Source organism: Mastigoproctus giganteus, chromosome 1 (genome assembly GCF_048544385.1).
Source record: "Mastigoproctus giganteus isolate SK-2022 chromosome 1, ASM4854438v1, whole genome shotgun sequence".
NCBI lineage: Eukaryota > Metazoa > Arthropoda > Arachnida > Uropygi > Thelyphonidae > Mastigoproctus > Mastigoproctus giganteus.
This window is the reverse complement of record NC_143575.1, coordinates 269,791,906-269,814,214: the sequence shown is the minus strand read 5'-3', so window position 1 is coordinate 269,814,214 and position 22,309 is coordinate 269,791,906. Positions and strand designations below refer to the sequence as shown.

Genomic DNA, 22,309 nt, shown 5'->3' with positions numbered 1-22,309 from the left:
GACTGGTTATTATGATGTGGTCACAAAGGAACTGGATGCAAAAAATAATTTCGATATCATATACTTGGATTTCAGGAAAGCTTTTGACACTGTTGCGCATGGAAGACTACTGTACAAATTGGAGCAGAATGGTATTAAGGGTAAGTTGCTACAATGGATAAAAGGATGGTTAAGTGGGAGAAGACAGAGGGTGGTAATCAATGGGTGCTGCTCTTCGTGGACTAATGTTATTAGTGGAGTCCCACAGGGTTCGGTGTTGGGTCCACTGTTGTTTTGTGTATTTATCAATGATATTGATGAAGGTATATCAGGCTTAATGTCGAAGTTTGCAGATGACACAACGGTTGGCAGGGTTGTTAATGACAGTAATGGCAGTGTGCTACTGCAACAGGATTTAGATAATTTGGGCAGATGGGCTAAGAAGTGGCAACTGAAGTTCAACCTTGACAAATGCAAAGTACTGCATATGGGGAGAAGTAACCCCAGAGAAACGTACCAACTGTGTGGTACTACACTTAAGGTGGTAGAAAATGAAAAAGACCTGGGAGTAATTGTGCAGTCAGATATGAAGTTTTCTGAACAGTGCAGACAGGCTGCTAGGGCGGGTCATGGGGTTTTGTCAATGATATATAGGAATTTTGCTAGCAGGGAAAAGGAGGTGATTGTCCCTCTGTATAAGGCAATGGTCAGGCCACGCCTTGAGTACTGCGTACAGGTCTGGAGGCCTCATTTTAGGAAGGATGTAGATTTGCTTGAGCGTGTACAGAGAAGAGCAACACGATTGGTGAAGGGAATGATGGGATTCTCTTACCAAGAGAGGCTTAAGTTCTGCAAATTGCAGTGGCTGGAGACTAGGCACCTGCGCGGTGATCTGATTGAGGTCTATAAGGCCTTGAATGGGTTGAGCACGCTGAATTCTGATGGGATCCTTCCACTTGTTCAGATTACGAACCTACGGGGACATAAGTTCAAATTAAGAAAGGACAGATGTAGAATAGATGTGCGGAAATTTGCCTTTAGCCAGCGGGTGGTTAATTGCTGGAACAAACTTCCATCTGTCGTTGTGGAAGTTGATAGGTTAAATAAATTTAAGGAGGAACTGGACAGGTATTTGGAGGGAATGGTGTGATTTTTTTTTTTTTTTTTTTGGCTGATGCCGTATAAGCTCCTACACTTGCTTTCTTGCATCATGTGCCACTACTACTACTACTACTACAAGCACATTTCAAATATTGCTTCCTCTGCATGTAAAAAACTTGGTTTTCTCTTTCGCTCTCGGCGTTACTTTTCTTCCATACAGCTGCTCACTCTGTATAAATCGCAAATCTGCCTTCTTGATTCCATTCAGAAGAGGGCAGTTAGGTTAATTAATGATTCATCTCTAACAGAGTCTCTCCACTAGCTGTCTCATAGACATACTGTTTCTGCTGCATTCCTCTTCTACAGATACTTCCATGGGCACTGTTCTTCTGAATTGGCTTCTATAATTCCCCCTCTGTTTAAAAACAGTCCGAACACTTGCAGCCACCAGCCATTTACCTTCCAACTTCAAACTCATAGAACCAAGTTTTCATCTTCCTTCATACGTATTTCCTGAAAATTCAGTCTACAGAAGTTCAAGTCCAATGTCAACAAATATCTTCTTCCGTCTTTTCAACCTCCAACACAACCACGGTACTAAGTACTATAGGTTCTAATACCTCTCGTGTTGGGGTTTACATAAAAAAAAAAAAAAAAATGGAAGAATATAGGAATTTATTTATATACAGGGTTTATCATCCCATGTTGATAGAAAAGTGGAATGAAGATGACTCAGATAGAAGATTGGAATTTGATGAATGGCTTTTGTCCACAAATGATATAAACACATATCACATCATTGATTATACCCTTAGCAATGGTCAGGTCACACCTTGAGTACTGCATACAACAGGTCTGGAGCCCTCATTTTAGGAAGGATGTAGAGTTGCTAGAATGATTACAGAGAAGGTCAACAAGATTGGCAAGAGGAACAAAGGGGGGGGGGTGCTCTTACGAAGAAAGGCTCAAGTTCTGAAAATTGCAGTGTTTGGAGACTAGGCACCTGTGAGGTGATCTGATTGAGGTGTATAAGGCCTGAATGGTTTGAGCAGGCTCAATGCTGATGGGATTTTTCTGCTTGCTCAAATTAAGACCTGAGGGGGGGGGACAGATTCAAATGGAGGAAAGGTAGTTGTAGAGTAGATGTGTGAAAGTTTGCCTTTAGCCAGCAGGTAGTTGATTGCTGGAACAGCCTTCCATATGTTGCTGTGGAAGTTCACAGCTTAAATAAATTTAAGGCTGAACTAGACAAATATTTGGAGTGACCAGATGGATGAGATGGGAAGGTGGTTTTTTTTTGGCTAATGTTTTATAAGCTTGCTTTCTTGCATCGTATACCTCAACTAATGGTAATAATTGAAAACGTTTTGCGGAATGATAAAGCCACAATAAAACTATTAATCACCACAATTGCATTTATTACTGTCTTACAAATTCCCATTTATTCTTCAACGAGAATTTAAACATTGCTGACTTTATAGTCTGGGCTAGAACTTGGATAGGTTGTTTTTGGACCACTTTTTTTTTTCAAGATAACAGTGACAGCAGAAAATCATTCCATCAATGAAGATCCAAAATCATTTTCGGCATTGTTGTTTAATGCAGGATAAAGCAGCAAGTCATGCAAAATTTTAACCGAATTCATAGATTAAAAGTTCCCAAGTTGGTGAATCAGACAGTGGTTCCACTGAATATCCACCAATTCAGTATTAATATCAGAAAGCAAATGGTGCAAGAAAGCAAAATCATACAGCATCAGAAGAAAAGAAAAAGATAAATAAAATATATATATATATTTCACCTATCCATCACCTCCAATAGTTTGTCTAGTTCTTGCTTGCATGAACAGCAGGTGGAAGTTTATTCCAGCAATCAGTCACTAGCTGGCTAAAGGCAAATTACTGCATATCTATTCTATTCTGAAACTATCCTTCCTCAATTGGAATTTATGCCCCTCTTGTGTGTATTCTGAGCAAGAAGAATCCCAGCGTTCAACTTGTGCAATCCAATTAAAGCCTTAAACCCCTCAATCAGATCACCTCACAGGTGTTTAGTCTTCAATTGTTGAAATTTGTAGAATTGAAGCCTTTCTTGGTAATAGCACCCCTTTGTTCCCCTCACTAATCACATTTCCCTTCTCTGTACTCATTCCAGAAGCTCAATATCCTTACTAAAATGAGTCCTCCAGACCTGTATGCAGTATTCAAGGTTTAGTCTGACCACTGCCTTATCCAATGGGATAATCACCTCCTTATTCCCGCTAGTAAAATTCCTGTATATCATTGACAAAACCCCATGGGCTGTCCTGGCAGCCTGTCTGCATTGCTCTCAGAAAATTTCATATCTCACTGCACAATTACCTCCTTTTCATTTTCCACTGCCCCGAGTGTAGTACCACCCACTTGATATGTTACTCTGGTATTACTGCTACCCATATGCAGTGCCTTGCATTTGCCAATCAATGTTAAACTTCAACTGCCATTTCTCAGCACATCTGCCTGATTTTTCTAGATCCTGTTGTGGTAGCATACCGTCATTAACATCCTCCAAACCTTTATATCATCTGCAAATTTAGATATTAAATCTGATATGCCTTCATTAATAACTACAGAAAACAAAATGGGCCAGGAACCAGGCCTATTCCATGCTGTGTCTGATGTATAACTGCAATCTGGTCCAGATGGTCCTGCATTATTTGTTTAACCAGTGACTCAATTATTTTTCTGAAACAGAAGTTAAGCTAAATGGTCTGTAATTACTCATGTCACCTTTAGCATTAGCATTAGTAGAGGCATTTGATGCAAGAAAGCAAGCTTATGCAGCATCAGCCAAAAAAAAAAAAAAAAAAAAACCCACTTCCACTTCACCCCTCTGTTCGTTCAAATTACCTGTCCAGCTGAGCCTTAAACTTATTTAGGCTATCAACCTCCACCACAAGGGATGGAAGTCTGTTCTACCAACCAACCACCCGCTGGCTAAAGGCAAATTTCCGCACGTCTATCCTACATCTGTCTTTCCTCAATTTGAATTTATGCCCTCTCAGGTGATTTTTCTGAGCTAGATGAAGAATCCCATCAGCATTGAGCATGCTTAAACCATTCAAGGCTTTATACACCTCTATCAGATCACCTCGCTGGTGCCTGGTCTCCAGACACTGTAATTTGCAAAACTTAAGCCTTTCTTCGTAAGAGTATCCCTTTGTTCCATTCACTAACCTTGTTGCCCTTCTCTGTACTCGTTCCAGCAGCTCTACATCCTTCTTGAAATGAGGCCTCCAGACCTGTATACAGTACTCTAGGTGTGGCCTGACCATCGCCTTATACAATGGAATAATCACCTCCTTATCCCTGCTGGAAAAATTCCTGTATATCATTGACAATACTCCATGAGCTACTCTTGCAGCCCGTCTGCACTGCTCAGAGAACTTCATATCTGCCTGCACAACCACCCCCAAGTCCCTTTCATTCTCTACCACTGTCAGTGTTGTACCACAGAGTTGATACGTTGCTCTGGGGTTGCTGTTTCCCATGTGTAGTACTTTACATTTGTCAATGTTAAACTTCATTTGCCACCTCTCAGCCCATCTGCTCAACCTTTCCAGATCCTGTTGCAGCAGCATAGTGTCAGTAGTGTCCTTGACAACCCTGCCAACCTTTGTATCGTCTGCAAACTTGGACATTAAGCCCGATATACCATCATCAATATCATTTATAAATACAGAAAACAATAATGGACCCAACACTGAGCCCTGAGGGACTCCACTAATAACATCAGTCCATGATGAGCAGTGTCCATTGATTACCACTCTCTGTCTTCTCCCCCTCAACCACCCCTTTATCCATAGCAGCAATTTGCCTCCAATGTCACACTGCTCCAATTTGTGTAGCAGTCTTCCATGTGCAACAGTATCAAAAGCCTTTCTAAGATCCAAGTATATAATATCAAAGTTATTCCCTGCATCCAGTTCTTTTGTGACTGCATCATAGTATCCAATCAAGTTGGTCAGGCAAGACTTCCCCTTAACAAAACCATGCTGTGTCTGAGCTATAACTGAAGTCTTGTCTAAATGATCCTGCAGTGCTTCTTTAACCAGTGCCTCCATTAATTTTCCTGGAACAGAAGTTAAGCTCACAGGTCTATAATTACTTGTGTCAGCCTTTGATCCTCCTTTGTGAATTGGGGTCACATTTGCACATTTCCAGTCTATGGGTACCTCCCCTGAGTCCAAGGAAGCGCTCATAATTATGGCTAAGGGTTTGCTTACTTTGTTCCCCTTGTGAATTGGGAATAGATTGCACATCACCAGTCCATAGGGATCTTCCCTGAAAAGAAAGATGCTCTCATAATTACAGCTATGGGTTTGCTTACCTCCTTTGCTGTCTCTTAATGTAACTGGATAGATCCCATCCACCTCAGGTGCCTTTTTTATGTTTAACTTCAGTTTCTCTTCCACTTTCCTCACTGTTATTACAAAATCATTTAGCTATAGAAAGCTATATATCAGTAATCTGAGCAGGATTATCAACAGTCAAACCACTGATATCAAGTGGACCAATATGATTCATCCCCTTCCTTCTAGTGTTTACATGAGTAAGGATATCTTTCTTGTTTTTCTTTGCATTTTTTGCCAAAGATTTCTCATAATATGCCTTGCCTAACCTCCTTTGTGACTTGACTGTAGGCTATTTTATATCCACCATAGGGTTCTGCATTGCCTGATAATGTTTATGCATTCTATGCAATTTTTTTCCTGCCATGTGTCTCATTAGTTCACCTGACACCATTTACATCTAGCCTTGAACAATATTTTTTAGTTGTTATGGAAAGCCTAGTAGCTCTGTAATTATTTCACTAATTGGTTCCCATTTAGAATTTGTTGTTGGTAAAATCATTAGTTGGAGGACTTAAAACTGTATAGAATTAAAAAAAAAAAAAGTTCGACATCACTCTAGTTTCCTACACGAAAGCAAAAACCTTTCCCTTTACCGTTGATGGTAATTACTTTAAGTAAATTCTCCCACATCAATACACTATGATCATTGCCACCTAGTGGTTCTTTTATGTGCAGATTCTTAATGCATGAAGAATCACTGATCAAGAGTATTGCTATAGGGAGTGCTATAGAAAGGTGATCCAATAAATTGACAAAAGTCTTGCTAGTTTAAGTGACCAACACACAAGGTCCAGTCAATATCTGAAAAGTTAAAATTCCCCACTATAAGACATTCTGATTTACTGACCCACTATTTTTCTGTACAGTTGTTTGTTATACTCATCAGCCCATAAGTTATCAGACCTATTAGCCCAAACTGACTCAACAATGCACTGGCCAGCACTGTCAACTGGATGTACTATCTTTGATTTTTTATGTGCACTTCTTAATTAACCAGATGCATAATCCCTTCCCACATCCTGTCCTGTTTGTCATTTCTTTACACATTGAACTCCCTATATTCAAATTCCACATCCTTCATATATTTCAGTGACATCATGTCTCTGATATCCCAACAATCTGCATTTGATGGCTTGACCAGCACTTCAAATTCATTTACTATGCTCCTAGCATTGGTATACATACAAATATATATGCACCTGGCTTTACTCTTAGCCATCCTAACACAACCCACATATTTACTTGTTTCATGATGACTCCCAGCACTCTGCTTTCAAGGGTGCTGCTCATTTCAATAGAAGCAGTACAAGAATCACTTTCACCTCTGCCTGCAGCTATTGTTAATTTATTAGTCTGTGTATCCACCCCCCCCCACGCTAGCAGTTTTCCAAACCACTTAACACTGCCTCAATTAGCAAATATTCTTGAACCCTTACTATTTAAGCATATCCCATCCCTGTAGATGCAGTTTCTCCTGTTAATGTGCATATACCATGCTGAGAAGAATTCTTGGAGACACTGTGCTTGCACTTACTACACTTCATTAAACACTTCCTAGTTAATTTCACAAATATACATGGTCTAAATTTTAATCTCAATGATATCCATTTCCACTTGCAGTCTGCCAAACCCCATGTACTTTTTCTGAAAAAAACCTCTGTTATCGGTTGATTCAACTACTGCTCATCTCAGTTGCCCAAATTATTCACTGTATGATTCCTTTTGCCTCAAAGGTGGTACTTGTGCATATGTCCGTTCCAATATTCCCTGTCAGAGACTTTGTAACTTGGATTCTTCTCTGGCTCAAAATCTCTCTACCTCATTGTGTCAAATTCATCTGTTGTCTCTACCGTTCTCCCAACTCCACTAATCACTTGGAGTGCTTTGACTTCCTCCAGTCCAACTTTCCTACAAGTGAGGTAATTTTCCTTGGTGATTTTAATGTTCACAACTCCATCTGCCTTCCATTTTCTAGTCACACCAACACAGCTAGTCGAGATGCTGAGGTTTTTGCAATTGCTAATGACCTTGCACAGATTGTTCATTTACCTACAAGAATACCAGACAATCCTAAACATACAGCCAATACGCTTGATCTTTTTCTCACAAATGACCCTTCTAAGTACACGGTCGAAGTGAGCGGTCCTTTAGGCACCTCAGATCTCAACTTGGTGATTCTCACTTCTCCAATGGAGCCTTTATCTCACGACTAACCCCAACCTCTTGTTGTTTGGCATTACAAGAATGCAAAATGGGATGACCTGCGAGATTTCTTTTCTTTTCGTTGGTTGGATTACTGTTTCAAAACTTCAGATGTCAACGTTTGCTCAGATCATGTCAGTGAAATTATTCTTATAGGAATGGAATCCTTTCTTCCACACTTCACTTTAAAATCTTGTCCTTTATCTAAACCCTGGTTTTCCAATAAATGTGCTAAGGCTGTTCAAGAGAAGAATTTTGCATATTATAATTGGCTTGTTTCCAATTCTTCAGTTTCATTTTCTGCCTACACCAAAGCTGGCAACAATTGTAAAGCAGTTATTAATCAGTCCGAACTAGATTTTGAACAGACTTAAGAGTAGAGAACTTGCTTCTTGCCCTAATGGTAGCTGAGAATTCTGGTCCCTTGCAAAAGCTATTGGCCACAACTTTTCCCCATCTCTGCTCCCGCCTCCGTCAAAACCAGATTGTTCTGTTGTCGCTTCAGCCAAGGATAAAGCTGACCTGCTAGCATCCCATTTTTCTTCCAACTCATGTATCAATGACTTCGTAAAACACCTCCCACCATTCCCAACACACTCCATTCAACGCCTCCTGTGGTCTTCCGTCAAAAGGATTTTGACGAATCTTGATGCTAAGAAAGCTCCAGGTCATGATGGTATTTCTCCACTTGTTCTCAAAATCTGTGCTCCTGAACTTACTCCTGTTCTTTGCCGCCTTTTGCCACTTTCTTATTCCAAAGGTGTTTTTCCTTCTGCTTGGAAATTTGCTCATATCCAGCCAGTTCCTAAAAAAGGGTCAAATCCCTCCCATCCAATTATCGTCCCATTGCAATTACTTCTATTCTTTCTAATAGTAATGGAGAAATCAATTAACCGCCAACTCTTTAAACTACCTAGAAACCTTCTGTCTGATCAACGATCGAAAGTATGGATTCCGTCAATGTCGATCCACTGGTGATATTCTGGCTTATGTTACCCATTTATGGACTTATGGACTAATTCAATGGAAAAGTTCAGTAAAACACAAGCAGTTGCTCTTGATATCTCAAAGGATTTCAATCGTGTTTGGCATAAAGATCTTCTAAACAAGCTTCCATCTTATGGTTTGCCAACTACATATGTTATCTTATAGGAATGCGGCGCATGCGTAGCGCGGATTCACCTGTACACATTTTTTTATATCTTGTCTTTGTTTGAAAATTACATAACTTCCATAATCCCTTTGCCTCACATCTGGTGAGTATGGGTTTGGCACACCCAGAGTCCTGAGCTGGATATCATCATTCTTCTTTTTCTTGGTGATTCTCTCTCTCTCTCTCTCTCTCTCTCTCTCGATAATTCAGCAATTTTTTTTTTTTGGCTGCTGCAGCATAAGCCTCAGGTTTCCTTCCTGTTTTTTTGTAATTGGTTATCTAGTTTTCTCTCTGATTGCTCACTGAGGGTGATGGTAGATGGCTCTCTGTCTTCTAACTTCTCCACTAATGCTGGTGTCCCCCAAGGTTCAGTTCTTTCCTCCACTCTTTTCCTCTTGTATATTAACGACCTTCTTCCATTGACTGGAAATTGTATTCATAGTTTTGCTGATGACAGCTCATTGCATTCAACTTTCCATTTTGAGAAACCTTGCCCTGCTCAATCAGCTTCAACTTCTCAAATATCTGCTACCAATTCCTTAAATGCTGATCTCCAAGTAATTCTCCAGTGGGGCAAAGACAACTTAGTTGATTTCAATCCTTCTAAAACTCATTCTTCTCTTATATCTCGCAAAAAGGATTCTTCTGCTCCTGTGCTTATCTTTGGTGACACTCCAATTTCTAGGCAAGTTGATATATCTCTTTTGGGGATTACCCTGACTTCTAATCTCTCTTGGCACAAGCACATCACAAATATTGCTTTCTCTGTGGCTAAAAAACTTGGTTTTCTCTTTCGCTCTCGGTGTTACTTTTCTAATAAACAGCTGTTCACTCTGTACAAATCCACCCTACCATGGAATATTGTTCCCACATCTGGGACGGTGCCCTCAAAACCTCTCCCAGGCTTCTAGATTCCATTCAGAAGAGGGCAATTAGGTTAATTAATGACTCCTCTCTAACAGAGTCTCTCCGCTCACTGTCTCATAGACGTACTGTTTCTGCTGCATGCCTTTTCTACAGATGCTTCAATGGGCACTGTTCTTCTGAATTGGCTTTTATTATTCCAGCTCTCTTTTAAAACAGTTTGAACACTTGCAGCCAACAGAAATTTACTGTCCAACTTCAAACTCACAGAACCAAATTTTCATCTTCCTCGTTTATTTTAATTTATTATTTTTTTTATCATTGTTCTATTCGTTTTTTTTTTTTTTTTTTTTTTTTTTTGGCTGGTGCAGCATAAGCCATAGGCTTTCTTGCACCATGCAGCCATTACTAATCATAAATAAATAAATAAATCATAAATATTCATTCAACTGCTGTTTTCGGGAACAACCTTCCTTCGTACGTATTTCCCGAAAATTACAGTCTACAGAAGTTCAAGTATAACGTCAACAAATATCTTCTTTCGGCTTCTCAACCTCCAATCCAAGCACGGTACGAAATACTATAGGTCTAACAACTTTCGTGCTTTGGGTTTTCATTAAAAAAAAAAAAAAAAAAGTCTCTCCAAGGCTGACTTGATTGAAAAGTCTCTCTTTATTACTCCCTCCTGTAGTGTCTGGGCCGAATTGCAGACACTTTCAAATTTAACCCTAACTTGCACCTTTTTCAACATTGTCCTGTACCTGTTAAACAACTCAATCAGATCATCTCAAATCAAAGGAGTTTTAATGTCTATGCTGCTTATAAAAATGCATGGAAGACAAAACATGCAAATGAAATTGGATTCTTTCTTTAAATGAGAATAATTTATTAAAGAGCCGATCCTCCCACCTTTAATATTAATAGCAGTTTTGCTTTTACTATTATGTGATAATAATTATACATTTTCACTTCAATTATATTAGTAGTAGTAGTGGCATGTGATACAAGAAAGCAAGTGTATCAGCTTATGCAGCATCAGCGAAAAAAAAAAAAAAAAACACACACCATTCCCTCCAAATGCCTGTCTAGTTTCTCCTTAAATTTATCTAACCTATCAACTTCAAAAACGACAGATGGAAGTTTGTTCTAGGAATTAACCACCTGTTGGCTAAAGGCAAATTTCTGCACATCTATTCTACATGTCTTTCCTTAATTTGAGTTTATGTCCCCTTAGGTTTGTAACCTGAACAAGTGGAAGGATCACATCAGAATTCAGCATGCTCGACCCATTCAAGGCCTTATACACCTCAATCAGATCACTGGCAGGTGCCTAGTCTCCAGCCACTGCAATTTGTAGAACTTAGGCCTCTCTTGGTAAGAAGATTCCTTTATTCCCCTCACCAATCTTGATGCCCTTCTCTGTACACGCTCAAGCAAATCTAAATCCATCCTAAAATGAGGCCTCCAGACCGGGACACAGTACTCAAGGCGTAGCCTGACCATTGCCTTATACAGAGGGACAATCACCTCCTTTTCCCTGCTAGCAAAATTCCTATATATCATTGACAAAACCCCATGACCTGCCCTGGTAGAATTGCTCAAAAAACTTCATATCTGACTGCACAATTATTGCACAATTCATTTTCTACCACCTTAAGTTGGTACTTTTCTCTCGGGTTACTTCTACCCATATGCAGTACTTTGCATTTGTGAAGGTTAAACTTCAGTTGCCACTTCTTAGCCCATCTGCCCAAATTATCTAGATCCTGTTGCAGTAGCACACTGCCATTACCAACCCTGCCAACCTTTGTATCATCTGCAAACTTCGACACTAAGCCTGATATACCTTCATCAATATCATTGATAAATATACAAAACAACAGTGGACCCAACACCGAACCCTCTGGGACTCCACTAATAACATTAGTCCATGAAGACCAGCACCCACTGATTATCACCCTCTGTCTTCTCCCACTCAACCATCCTTTTATCCATTGTAGCAACTTACCCTTAATACCATTCTGCTCCAATTTGTACAATAGTCTTCCATGTGCAACAGTGTCAAAAGCTTTCCTGAAATCCGAATATATGATATCAAAATTATTTTTTGCATCCAGTTCCTTTGGAACCACATCATAATATCCTATCAAATTTGTCAGACAAGACTTTCCCTTAACAAACCCATGCTGGGTCTGAATTCTTGCTGCAGTCTTTTCAAGATGATCCTGCAATGCATCTTTAACAATTGACTCCATTATTTTACCAGGAACAGAAGTTAAACTAACTGGTCTGTAATTACTTGTGTCACCCTTTGATCCCCTTAGTGAATTGAGAATACATTTGCACATCTCCACTCCATGGGGACCTCCCCTGAGTCCAAGGATGGTCTCATAATTATGGCTAATTATACTTAGTTGCTTTGCTCCCTCCTTTAATATAACTGGATAGATCCCATCCATCCCCAGGTGACTTTCTTATGTTTAACTTCAACAATTTCTCCTCCACTTTGCTCTCAGTTATTAGAGGTATTGCTCAAAACATCAAAGACAGATATTGTTGGGATATCAGAGACGTGGTGTCACACAGATATAAGAGATGCAGAACTGCAATTTGGGGAGTACAACATCTACAGAAAGGATAGACAGGATAGGAAGGGGGGAGGGGTTATGCTATTAGTTAAGAAACACATAAAAACCAAGGAAGTGAAGCCAGTCGACATCGCCGGTCAGTGCAGTGTTGAGTCGGTTTGGTGTGACATAAGCATTGGGAGATCAAAATTGAGAGTAGGAGTGTGCTATAGGCCTAATGACTCTGATGAGTATAATAAGGAACTGTACAGGGAAATAGAGTGGGCCAGTAAATCAGAGAGTCTTATAATGGGAGATTTTAATTTCCCAGATATTGATTGGAATTTGGGGGCTGGTTACTCACACACTAGCAGGGCTTTTGTGGATTTATTGGATGATTGTTTTCTACATCAGCATGTTCGGGAGGCAACTAGAGGGAGTAATACTCTTGATTTGATTATCAGTAGTGATTCTTCGTGCATTAAGAATCTGCAGATAAATGAACCACTTGGTGGCAGTGACCACAGTGTGCTGAAGTGGGAGTTACTCAAAGAGGTAACTACCATTAGGGGTAAAGGGAAGGGGTATTGCTTTCGTAAAGGCGACTACAATGGACTGAGACAGTATTTAAATTCTATACAGTGGGACCAACTGATGATGTTACCAACAGCAAATTCAAAATGGGAAGCATTCAAAGAACTTATCTTGGAAGCTACTAGGCTTTACATATCAACTAAGAAATATTGTTCAAGGTTTAGGCCAAAATGGATGTCAGATGAACTAATGAGGCATATGGCAGAGAAGAAAAATGCATGGGATACTTACAAATTAACACATGACACAGAAGCCTATGATAGATACAAGTTGATATGCAACCAAGTTACAAAGGAGGTTAGGCAGGCGAAGGCAGATTACGAGAAATCCTTGGCAAGGGATGCAAAGAAAAACAGCTAAGAGTTCTTTACTTATGTAAACTCTAGAAGGAAGGGGATGAATCAGATTGGTCCACTTGATATTGATGGGTCAACTGTTGATGATCCTGCTCAGGTAGCTAACAAACTAAATGAATATTTTGCATCGACATTCACACATGAGGAATTATTCATCGAGGGGAATGCCAGAGGTGTATTCAACTCTGGCAGTAAGCTAGAGAATCTTGAAATAACTGGGAGTAAAGTGGAGGAGAAATTGTTGAAGATAAACACAAGAAAGGCACCCGGGGTGGATGGGATCTGTTTTGTTTTGTTATTTGGTTTTTAGGAGCATTAGCAACTAAGGCCATATTGCTCCGGGATATGCGGTGGTCATTCCTGACCTTTTCGCATCCTCCGTATTTGGTGGTGACGGGCTCGAACCCCGGTCTAATCAAGAAGCGTGTGCAACGCACTGCTTCTCCTTCCCACCTGGCTACGGAGGCGCCCGGATGGGATCTATCCAGTTATATTAAAGGAGGCAGCAAAGGAAGTAAGCAAACCCTTAGCTATAATTATGAGAGCTTCCTTGGACTCAGGGGAGGTACCCATAGACTGGAAATGTGCAAATGTGACCCCAATTCACAAAGGAGGATCAAAGGCTGACACAAGTAATTATAGACCTGTGAGCTTAACTTCTGTTCCAGGAAAATTAATGGAGGCACTGGTTAAAGAAGCACTGCAGGATCATTTAGACAAGACTTCAGTTACAGCTCAGACACAGCATGGTTTTGTTAAGGGGAAGTCTTGCCTGACCAACTTGATTGGATACTATGATGCGTCACAAAAGAACTGGATGCGGGGAATAACTTTGATATTATATACTTGGATCTTAGAAAGGCTTTTGATACTGTTGCACATGGAAGACTGCTACACAAATTGGAGCAGTGTGACATTGGAGGCAAATTGCTGCTATGGATAAAGGGGTGGTTGAGGGGGAGAAGACAGAAAGTGGTAATCAATGGACACTGCTCATCGTGGACTAATGTTATTAGTGGTGTCCCTCAGGGCTCAGTGTTGGGTCCATTATTGTTTTCTGTTTTTATAAATGATATTGATGATGGTATATCAAGCTTAATGTCCAAGTTTGCAGATGATACAAAGGTTGGCAGGGTTGTCAAGGACACTACTGACACTATGCTGCTGCAACAGGATCTGGAAAGGTTGAGCAGATGGGCTGAGAGGTGGCAAATGAAGTTTAACATTGACAAATGTAAAGTACTACATATGGGAAACAGCAACCCCAGAGCAACGTATCAACTCTGTGGTACTAAACTGACAGTGGTAGAGAATGAAAGGGACTTGGGGGTGGTTGTGCAGGCAGATATGAAGTTCTCTGTGCAGTGCAGACGGGCTACAAGAGTAGCTCATGGCGTATTGTCAATGATATACAGGAATTTTTCCAGCAGGGATAAGGAGGTGATTATTCCATTGTATAAGGCAATGGTCAGGCCACATCTAGAGTACTGTATACAGGTCTGGAGGCCTCATTTCAAGAAGGATGTAGAGCTGCTGGAACGAGTACAGAGAAGGGCAACAAGATTAGTGAATGGAACAAAGGGGTGCTCTTCCAAAGAAAGGCTTAAGTTTTGAAAATTACAGTGTCTGGAGACTAGGCACCAGCGAGGTGATCTGATAGAGGTGTATAAAGCCTTGAATGGTTTAAGCATGCTCAATGCTGATGGGATTCTTCCTCTAGCTCAGAAAAATCACCTGAGAGGGCATAAATTCAAATTGAGGAAAGACAGATGTAGGATAGACGTGCGAAAATTTGCCTTTAGCCAGCGGGTGGTTGGTTGGTGGAACAGATTTCCATCCCTTGTGGTGGAGGTTGATAGCCTAAATAAGTTTAAGGCTCAGCTGGACAGGTATTTTGAACGAACAGAGGGGTGAAGTGGAAGTGGGTTTTTTTTTTTTTTTTTGGCTGATGCTGCATAAGCTTGCTTTCTTGCATCAAATGCCTCTACTAATGCTAATGCTAATTACAAAATCATTAAGTACCCTGCTACAATTTGATAAACTTCTGCCATTTTCAAACCTTTATAACTGCTCATGTGTGAATGTAGATGCAAAATACCCATTCAGTTTGTTTGTTATCTGAGCAGGATCATCAACAGTGGAACCATTGATAGAGTGGACCAATCAGATTCATCCCCTTCCTTTTAGAGTTTATAAGTAAAGAAATCCTTGCTGTTTTTCTTAGCATCTTTTGCCAAAGATTTCTCATAATCTGCCTTTACCTGCCTAACCTCCTTTGTGACCTGATTACAGACTAGCTTATATCTGCCATAGGCTTCTGAGTCACTTGATAATTTATATGCATCCCATGCATTTTTTTTCACTGTCACGAATCTCATTAGTTCATTTGATAACCATTTAGGCCTAAACCTTGAACAATATAGCTAGGTTATAGCTAGGACACAGCATGGTTTTGTTAAGGGTAAGTCTTGCCTGACCAATTTGATTGGATACTATGATGCAGTCACAAAAGAACTGGATGCAGGGAATAACTTTGATATTATATACTTGGATCTTAGAAAGGCTTTTGATACTGTTGCACATGGAAGACTGCTGCACAAATTGGAGCAGTGTGGCATTGGAGGCAAGTTGCTGCTATGGATAAAGGGGTGGTTGAGGGGGAGAAGACAGAGAGTGGTAATCAATGGACACTGCTCATCGTGGACTAATGTTATTAGTGGAGTCCCTCAGGGTTCAGTATTGGGGCCTTTATTGTTTTCTGTATTTATAAATGATATTGATGATGGTATATCAGGCTTAATGTCCAAGTTTGCAGACGATACGAAGGTTGGCAGGGTTGTCAAGGACACTACTGACACTATGCTGCTGCAACAGGATTTGGAAAGGTTGAGCAGATGGGCTTCGAGGTGGCAAATGAAGTTTAACATTGACAAATGTAAAGTACTACATATGGGAAACAGCAACCCCAGAGCAACGTATCAACTCTGTGGTACTATACTGACAGTGGTAGAGAATGAAAGGGACCTGGGGGTGGTGGTGCAGGCAGATATGAAGTTCTCTGAGCAGTGCAGACGAGCTGCAAGAGTAGCTCATGGTGTATTGTCAATGATATATAGGAATTTTTCTAGCAGGGATAAGGAGGTGATTATTCCCTTGTATAAGGCAATGGTCAGGCCACACCTAGAGTACTGTATACAGGCCTGGAGGCCTCATTTCAGGAAGGATGTAGAGCTGCTGGAACGAGTACAGAGAAGGGCAACTAGATTGGTGAATGGGACAAAGGGGTTCTCTTACGAAGAAAGGCTTAAGTTTTGCAAATTACAGTATCTGGACACTAGGCACCAGCGGGGTGATCTGATAGAGGTGTACAAAGCCTTGAATGGTTTGAGCATGCTCAATGCTGATGGGATTCTTCCTCTAGCTCAGAAAAATCACCTGAGAGGCCATAAATTCAAATTGAGGAAAGACAGATGTGCGGAAATTTGCCTTTAGCCAGCGGGTGGTTGGTGGGTGGAACAGACTTCCATCCCTTGTCGTGGAAGTTGATAGCCTAAATAAGTTTAAGGCTCAGCTGGACAGGTATTTCGAACGAACAGAGGGGTGAAGTGGAAGTGGGTTTTTTTTTTTTTTTTTTGGCTGATGCTGCATAAGCTTGCTTTCTTGCATCAAATGCCTCTACTAATGCTAATGCTAATTACAAAATCATTAAGTACCCTGCTACAATTTGATAAACTTCTGCCATTTTCAAACCTTTATAACTGCTCATGTGTGAATGTAGATGCAAAATACCCATTCAGTTTGTTTGTTATCTGAGCAGGATCATCAACAGTGGAACCATTGATAGAGTGGACCAATCAGATTCATCCCCTTCCTTTTAGAGTTTATAAGTAAAGAAATCCTTGCTGTTTTTCTTAGCATCTTTTGCCAAAGATTTCTCATAATCTGCCTTTACCTGCCTAACCTCCTTTGTGACCTGATTACAGACTAGCTTATATCTGCTATAGGCTTCTGAGTCACTTGATAATTTATATGCATCCCATGCATTTTTTTTCACTGTCACGAATCTCATTAGTTCATTTGATAACCATTTAGGCCTAAACCTTGAACAATATAGCTAGGTTATAGCTAGGACACAGCATGGTTTTGTTAAGGGTAAGTCTTGCCTGACCAATTTGATTGGATACTATGATGCAGTCACAAAAGAACTGGATGCAGGGAATAACTTTGATATTATATACTTGGATCTTAGAAAGGCTTTTGATACTGTTGCACATGGAAGACTGCTGCACAAATTGGAGCAGTGTGGCATTGGAGGCAAGTTGCTGCTATGGATAAAGGGGTGGTTGAGGGGGAGAAGACAGAGAGTGGTAATCAATGGACACTGCTCATCGTGGACTAATGTTATTAGTGGAGTCCCTCAGGGTTCAGTATTGGGGCCTTTATTGTTTTCTGTATTTATAAATGATATTGATGATGGTATATCAGGCTTAATGTCCAAGTTTGCAGACGATACGAAGGTTGGCAGGGTTGTCAAGGACACTACTGACACTATGCTGCTGCAACAGGATTTGGAAAGGTTGAGCAGATGGGCTTCGAGGTGGCAAATGAAGTTTAACATTGACAAATGTAAAGTACTACATATGGGAAACAGCAACCCCAGAGCAACGTATCAACTCTGTGGTACTATACTGACAGTGGTAGAGAATGAAAGGGACCTGGGGGTGGTGGTGCAGGCAGATATGAAGTTCTCTGAGCAGTGCAGACGAGCTGCAAGAGTAGCTCATGGTGTATTGTCAATGATATATAGGAATTTTTCTAGCAGGGATAAGGAGGTGATTATTCCCTTGTATAAGGCAATGGTCAGGCCACACCTAGAGTACTGTATACAGGCCTGGAGGCCTCATTTCAGGAAGGATGTAGAGTTGCTGGAACGAGTACAGAGAAGGGCAACTAGATTGGTGAATGGGACAAAGGGGTTCTCTTACGAAGAAAGGCTTAAGTTTTGCAAATTACAGTATCTGGAAACTAGGCACCAGCGGGGTGATCTGATAGAGGTGTACAAAGCCTTGAATGGTTTGAGCATGCTCAATGCTGATGGGATTCTTCCTCTAGCTCAGAAAAATCACCTGAGAGGGCATAAATTCAAATTGAGGAAAGACAGATGTGCGGAAATTTGCCTTTAGCCAGCGGGTGGTTGGTGGGTGGAACAGACTTCCATCCCTTGTCGTGGAAGTTGATAGCCTAAATAAGTTTAAGGCTCAGCTGGACAGGTATTTCGAACGAACAGAGGGGTGAAGTGGAAGTGGTTATTTTTATTTATTTATGTTACTTTTTTTTTTTTTTTTTTTTTTTTTTTGGCTGATGCTGCATAAGCTTGCTTTCTTGCATCAAATGCCTCTACTAATGCTAATGCTAATATTTCTTAATAGGTATGAAACTTTTAGTAGCTTTCACGATTAATTCCTTGAATGCTTCCCACTTAGAATTTACTGTTGGTAACATCATCAGTTGATCCCACTGTACAGACCTTTACGGAAGCAAAAACACTTTACTTTACCCCTGATGGTAATTATATCTTTAGGTAAATCCCACATCAGTACACTGTGATCACTGCCACCTAGTGGTTCCTTTATCTGCAAATTCTTAATACAAAAATGATCACTGCTGATAACCAGATCAAGAGTATTACCCTCTATGGTTGCCTCTCAAACATGCTGTGCAGAAAACAATCATCCAATAAATCCACAAAAGTCTTACTAGTGTGTGAGTGACCAACCCACAAGTTCCAGTCAATATCTGGGAAGTTAAAATCCCCCATTATAAGACATTCTGATTTACTAGCCCACTATTTCTCTGTACAATTGTTCTTTGTACTCATTCGAGTCATTAGGCCTATAACACACTCCTACTCTTATTTTTCCTTTCGAATGCTTATGTCACACCAAACTGACTCAACAGTGCACTGTTCATCTATATCAACTGGATATAGATGAACTTCTTTTGATTATGTTTTTCTTAATTAACAGCATAACATCTCCTCCCTTCCTATCCTGTCTGTACACATTGTACTCCTCAAATTCCAGTTCTGCATTTGTTATATCTGTGTGAGACCACGTCTCTGCTATCTGCCTTTGATGTCTTGACCAACACTTTAAATTCATCAAAAGTATTTACTATACTTCTAGCATTGGGATACATGCAAGTATACATGTACCTGTCATTATTAGTTACCCTAACACATCCCATATACCCACCTGTTTCACGATGACTGCCATCAGTCCCTGAAATGCTCCAGGTTGCTACTTATTCTAATAGAAGTTGTGCAAGAATCACCTTCACCTCTGGCTGTGGCTACGTTTAACCTTTTAGTCTGTGAATCCCCACAAGCTAGCAGTTTTCCGACCCACCTAACACTGCCTCAATAGCATCAGCAAATATTCTTGCACCCTTTAAGTGTATCCCATTCCTGTAGAAGCAGTCTCTCCTGTTAACAAGCACAGACCACGTTGAAAAAAAATTCTATTCCTTGAGCCTTGCACATTCCCTCCAGGGCCAAATTGATCGACGAGGCTCTCATCATATACTCCCTCCTATCGTATCTTTGCAGAATTGCAGACACTTTCAAATTCAATCCTAATTCACAGCTTTTTTTCAACAGCGACCTGTACTTGTTATGTAATTCTGCCGATCTCCTACTCTTAATATCATTAGTGCCAACGTGTACAACTATACCACCTTTTGTGCCCTTAAAAGATGATATCCGGTCTACGTCATCAACCTTTGCCCCTGGCAGACATACCCTGGTCCTGTTCCACCTATCCTTTTTACAAAGCATATTCCCCGTTTCCCTGACAATAGAGTCACCAACAATAACTAGTTCCTTTGAGACCAGCGCATTCTGCCTTGGAGATTGCCGTTGTTTTGATTGATGCCCAGGAATGAGTTCTGGCATTGAGTTAGGCAGCTGAGAACTTGACAGGCCCCTCAATTTCTTTGAGGGCATCTACCCTACACCTGACGTTCTCATAGACGCCCAGTAGAACACCGAGTTGATGCCTAATTTCTAGACACTCTCTGCATCTGGCACACACACAAAGACATCCTCCTCGGCTAGATCATGTTCTGTTCCAGAGAGTTCGGAAAACATTTCACAAGTTGCACATTTTTTTAGGCTGTGATGCGTTGGAGAATCGCTCCCCTCAGTTCTCCCCCGGAGTCACAGCACTCCTGCCACTTTGCCCGTTGCTTTGCTGCTCTAGTCTGGAGCATGATATTTTAAATTAATAAGATTAATAAATTTAATCAATTAATTATCAATACTACACTATCTAATAGAATCCTTAATGCAGTGATGCGTATTACGCTATATAATTATACGTTAGAGCTGACTAGTTACCACAATTAAAAATTTGAATTCCCTACTACTCTATACAAAAACAATGGCTGCAAGATTCGAACGAAATAATGGTTTTACGTATATTAAGTAGTAATCTAAAAAAACTCCATCTAAATTAAAAATAACCAGCGTAACAATAACTTAAGACTATGTATAAAGTACAATATAAAATAACAATTAGGTAAATATAAAGGCTTATCGCTTTTTCAGAGCCTGTAATTCACAGCTGTGAATTACAATATTGTTCAACATTGTCCTGTACCTGTTAAACAACTCAATCAGATCAACTGAAATCAAAGGAGATTTAATGTCTATGCTGCATATAAAAATGCATGGAAGACAAAACATGCAAATGAAATTGGATTCTTTCTTTAAATGAGAATAATTTATTAAAGAGCTGTTCCCCCCCCTTTAATATTAATTGTGGTTTTGCTTTTACTATTATGTGATACTAATTATACATTTTCACTTCAATTATATTGTTTCTATTCTCATTTGTGTCTCTTGTAAATAAAAGATTCAAACAATTATCGTTAGACAAAGTTTAATATTTAAGGGATATGTACTTAAATGGTCGAGTTTTGACACTTTCGAAAATTCAAGTCCTTTAAACTTTATATTAACGAAATTCTACTATATATTTCTTAAAAAAGCAATGCATTTCTTCCGTAGGAAACGAAGTTTTAATAAAATCTGTGCGCCGCTTGCATCAGTGTCTCCTCCCCTTTTTGTTTGTTTCTTTCAGTTCATCACTACGAAATTGGATCTGTAGATTATGATCTAAATATAAGTCATAACACAATAGTCGCCTGGACAAAAACATAATGCAAATCAAAGTACATAATACGCCATACAAGTATACACAAACACCTGAAAGATTAGAAATTAGGGCAGTCAACACTCAAGAAAAGAAAAGTATATTATCGATGCTAATTCACAATCCAAGTAACGTTGTGCAGTCAATACTGACATTTAATCGACTTGATTATGTAATTCGTATATGCTACTTTTTAATTCCAATTATATTAAGCCTAAATTTAACTTTAATCTATCTTACCAGTTCTTCATTCTTAACAAGAGGTTCTTGCTGTTTCGAAAGTTTTTTCTCTGTTAACGGCTGAGTAATGACAGTCATTTTGACTTTAAGAATAATATGTATAAAGTAAAATTAACCTATCCTTTTGATTTCGGATACCTCTACAATCTGCGAACCAAGATCTAGCTAAACAACTAACCAACGCAATAAACGGAGAAACGGGATATCATCCAACTTGACATCACACACAGCCTGAATATATCGTTTTCTTTTAAACTAAACAAAGCAATAAAATTATTGAAATTAAGTGATAACGAAAATTATATTTAACACAAAAATAACATAAAATAGAAGAATAATTATAGAATAACTTGAAGAAACTTTTTAAACGAGGGTGGAGAGTAGTTTTCAATATCCAATCAGAGCACTGTTTATATCATTGTTGGTAAAAGGCTGGAATTTAATAAGTTTGATAACTATTTCGATGAAAATGATAATACTAATATTTCAGGTAAAACATGCAGTTATTGGCATATAAACAGTTATTTTTTCCAATGTCACGGTGTTCAGCTTTAAGTTCTTAAAGTAGTAGTGTGCTAGGATTATTATCAAACATGGGAGCCGATTGTCACATTGTTGTCGTTTGCACGTGTGTTTCTTGTTACTGA

General features: G+C 39.7%; 1 protein-coding gene across 2 annotated transcripts in view; it reads right to left on the bottom strand.

The window, feature by feature from the left end:
* The window catches only part of LOC150091966 (integral membrane protein 2B), an 88,531-nt gene extending 66,662 nt beyond the window's left edge, over nucleotides 1-21,869 (bottom strand). The window contains exon 1 of one of the 2 annotated variants that reach the window (XM_090377597.1): nucleotides 21,663-21,869. In XM_090377597.1, coding sequence (XP_090233723.1) covers nucleotides 21,663-21,740 — 78 coding nt within the window. In that variant the 5' untranslated portion in view covers nucleotides 21,741-21,869. The remainder of the gene's footprint in view (nucleotides 1-21,662) is intronic. The other variant, XM_090377605.1, reaches the window with a different exon arrangement.
* Between the last annotated feature and the right edge of the window lie 440 nt (nucleotides 21,870-22,309).